The following is a 4,484-nucleotide window of genomic DNA, read 5'->3' on the forward strand; positions in this document are numbered from 1 at the left end:
TTTTTTTTTTTTTTTTTTTTTATCGAAGATGTAACCTCGATATTACGTTCTCGTTTTAGGCATCGATGATTTTTTCGAGAATAATAAATAATAATTGTTTTACGAGAAGAAAGATATGCGATTAAACGAATACACACAAGAAGGCTATTGTTCCCATCGTCCGCGTTTTGAATTCTCATTTCAACTCTCGAATGTCTTAATTGCATTTGCTTCAAAAGCTCGATTGGACTTTGTAAAAGATGTTTATTGCCAAGTTTATTAGACGCGATAATTAAATTCTACGTTTATTAACGAATAAATTCTTTTCAAATCTAATATTTTTATTGCAGATTTATTGGAAAGAATTTTATACTGGAGATCCACTTTTATCCTTTTCCTATATATATTTTTTTCTGTATATCTTATAAATTTTTATTAATGTTGTATGTCTATGTGCAAGCACAAAACAAGCTTGGTTTGTTGGCGCATGCCAATGCATATAAATTAATTAAGATTTTATTCTTGTATTTTCCAATTATCGCTGATTTGCTATATAATTTATTGGAATTCTACTAATAGGTGTGTGTTATCGTTACAGCGTATTGGATATTAAGCACGATTATATATTTACGCTTCTAGAACGTCTGCATGCTTTTCTTAATCTGTTTAGACGTTATCGCTATTTGAATACGATCTCCGTTATTATTATCTACACGTGGAAATTATTACATATACATATATATGTACATCACTATCTATGTGGCCGTTTAATTAAAATGAGTTCAAGCTATAAATAACCGTTATAAAATGAAAATTGCGCGATCTATATAACACCGGATTGACATAAACTTATTTTGAATTATGCATATATTTTAATTGTCAATGCATATTATAATTTGTAAATGAATTTAATTTGTATAACCGAAAAATTTATATGAGCAAAATTGCAAATTTATGTAGAATTTCACACGAATGCAATTCTGGAAGTTCAAATGCGTAGAGAAACGAAATTTGTTCGCGTCACAACAAAGTTTCGGGAACTAAGATGCGAATGGAATTATTAAGTTGGCAAAGTATATATACTCCACCGGAAGCCGGGAATTCGATATTTGTCTGACGGAGTATCTAATGAATAAACAAGATGTAGATGCGTCGGTGTATAAATTCATTCTCGACGACGTGTACCACTTTGGATACCGAAGCTACATGAAATGAGAGAGATCGAGGACAATTTTATGTTAACTTTTGACACGGTAACTTCTACGCACACCCTTAGATTACGCGAAAAGTACCGGAACGAATAGGCACGCTCGGCAAATTGATTAAAACTTGTGTAATGAAGGTAGAGTAGCGAACTATTTCGTTCTCTCGATATCCAGACAAGTTCTACTATTTAACGTGCTCAAGACAGGAAATTGATACGCCATTTAATCGGCAAAGCGGATAATGGAGCGCATCGAAACACTCGTCACGGGAGAACTCGTCGGAATGAAATAAACGAAATCGCGCGATTTCGACTTCGCGAAATTGAAAGCATTACGAAATCATATCGATTATCCGTGATTATCTCACCCGAACATTTCCGAATGAATCTTTACGAACACTCTATCGATCTGCGCGTCCGTATATAGCTCTCTTGATTCTGAATTATATCGGCACCAGGCGATAGAGACACAGGGATAGATGGGAATATATTCGTGGCGCGTAAAATTGGAGCTGACGTTTTTGCACATCAAAGGCTACATTCATGCTTTGTCGCAGTAATTCAAAGGCGCTTTGACACAAAGTCAGAAAATTATGGCTAACGAACGATTAGTTAATTACAATTTATATAGATCTCGCGCAAGTATGTATGCAATATCAAAATATAATCAGAATGCAACTTGTCCATCGAAATTTACGTTTAAAAAAAATATTGTGTTAAATAAATACAAATATTCATATTTTCTCTCAAATTACGCTCACGAAATTCGTATATGTGTAGATGTATATAAATATTTTTTTAAATCAATGTTTTTTTATTTTAATTGTTTTTAAAGATAAAACGTAGGAAGATAGAAAAAGAGAGAGAGAGAGAAATAGAATCAAAATATACCAAAGTATGCAATTTTATTTTATTTTATTTTTTTATTGTAAATCTAATCGATTGATTAATATTTGTGAAACTATATCTGTATGGAAGATCTACTTTAAAGGCTATATAATAGGACACGTGCGTCTGCTATTTAAAAATCCAAGTCTTATGTACACGCGACTTTGTTAAACTTTATTTTCCTCTCATATACATACACGTATACACATATATATCAGTATGAGAAATTGTTTGAATTTATTTTGCCAACGAAGTCTCAGAGATTACGTTCCCTTGATGGAAAAATACGTTGTCATCCAGCGGATGCTATGTATATGTGTATGTTTCTTACACTTCATATAGGAGTCTTTCTAGGGGGTGTGAACAATTCTGCTGAGGATACGACAAAACACACACAAATACACACACACATATTGTCATTGTCAGCCATGTTTTAATGCACGAAATATATATTATTCTTTTTTATTTGTTTTTATTTTAGCATAAAATAGACAGTAAAGTAAGACACTTTTTTATCCAATTAAATTCATTACTTCGAGATTAAAATAAAAATTAATTTAACTCATTGGTACATATATTTAAATTATATAAAAAAGCAGTGTATTTAAAATAATTAATATATCAGAAAATAATTATTGCGCGCGATTAAATTTTTTATGTTCTTTAAATAGACAATACGAAAGAGAATACGAATATGTTCTTTAAATAGACAATACGAAAGAGAGAGAAAAAGAGAGAACGAATGTTACGTATTGAATATTTTCACGTAAAAAAATTTAAAATATATTTTACATATGCAATAATATATTACATAATAATGTATAAACTGGATATCGCGGAGATACCGAGCAATTATTTTTAAGTAAATAAAAAATAAATAAATTATTATATAAAGCGCTCACCTCACACAGTTGCTCCATCGTTGCCTCATTCCTTTCTGGGTTATTGCTCTGCTATTTCTTCGTAACACTCATATGACACTCACTCGCAAAAACACATTTAATTACAAGATCGTGCTCTAATCAGTGGAATACGATGTCCGCGCGGCATTTTGCACGACATTCCCGACGTTGATCACGTACGATTTATTATATTGCAATAGGAGAACAATGCACATAAATTCTGATCGTACGAAGCTATATGATTTGCTCAGCACTCCAAAATCGTGCGATCAAATTCACGCGTTAATCGTCGATGAAACGCTACATTTGTTGCTAACAAGTAGCATACGCTCTCGTTTTAGGACGATTATTATTTTGTATTATAACAAATGTAAATATAAGTTAGAATTAAAACTCTATAGAGAACGTTAATATTCAAAAATATGTCATCTCTTTATTGATTACTCGCATGATAGATTTCGATCGAATAAATCATGCGAAAATACGCGAACATATCTCGTGAAATATACGTATTATTATCAAATGTTTATGTATCGTATTTTTTTATTACTTGTATTACTCGATCTGATAATCCGCTCTTTTAATCCGATAAAAATGACGAGCGTATTATTTTTAAATAGGTGAAAAATTTTAAACTTGATACAAAATATAGTCAATTTCAAATATATTTGATATAATATTATCACGCCCGTAAAAATATGAAACAATTTATAATTACTACTTGTCGCATAAATTTCTCTTTCAAATAATTATATCTCTCCTTTGAGATAAATAACTATTTCTACGGTAATCTTATGAATCATCAATTAATTAATCGCACGAATATAACTTTTAATTGATGTGCGTGTGTGTAGTGTTCGTGAGAACACCGAGTTCGCGTTTAACAATTTCCAATACTTGTCGATCGTATTTCGAGAAATAATGGAACGACACACTCGAAACGACTCGCACTATTACCTGCTTGCTCCCCGACTCCCGTCGTGCGAATGACAACAAGGTGATCGCGTGTAAACAGTAGCGCTCGCTATATGTGTATGTATATGTATACATATACGCGCTTCTCCTTCCCTCTCTCAAAGAAAATATTTATTATACTATAAACAAAATTCGGAATATTGTAATAATGTAGGCTTTGAAGATAGTTAAATACGCCATTGTCGCTGTATAAATTAAAAAATAATGAGAATAATAATTATGAGAAGAATAATCCACTCTAGTCACTTAAAAATGTTTCGATCCTTCCTTGAGTTCTTTTTAGTTAAAAATTATAATAGAAATAAGCAAAACGTATACAAAGAAAATTAGTTAGTTACAAAAAGATAAAAAATTATGTTATTCTTGCTAATGGAAATTCCTTTGGAATGTCCTGTCAACATGGAATATTCTGTTCTTTGAAAATTTTAAATTAATATTAATAAACGATTAACACATCACGATTTTTTATTATTTCAATCTCTCGATCCAACGATTCATCGGTCAATATAAAATTCATTATAGTCCGCTTTCAATCC

At 31.2% G+C, this 4,484-nt stretch overlaps 1 protein-coding gene across 1 annotated transcript in view; it reads right to left on the reverse strand.

The window, feature by feature from the left end:
- LOC115239036 overlaps window positions 1-4,231 on the reverse strand; it is a 21,214-nt gene extending 16,983 nt beyond the window's left edge. The window contains exon 1 of the mRNA XM_029813339.1: window positions 2,974-4,231. Coding sequence (XP_029669199.1) covers window positions 2,974-2,991 — 18 coding nt within the window. The 5' untranslated portion in view covers window positions 2,992-4,231. The remainder of the gene's footprint in view (window positions 1-2,973) is intronic.
- Between the last annotated feature and the right edge of the window lie 253 nt (window positions 4,232-4,484).

Source organism: Formica exsecta, unplaced genomic scaffold (assembly GCF_003651465.1).
Source record: "Formica exsecta isolate Colony F162 unplaced genomic scaffold, ASM365146v1 scaffold363, whole genome shotgun sequence".
Lineage (NCBI taxonomy): Eukaryota > Metazoa > Arthropoda > Insecta > Hymenoptera > Formicidae > Formica > Formica exsecta.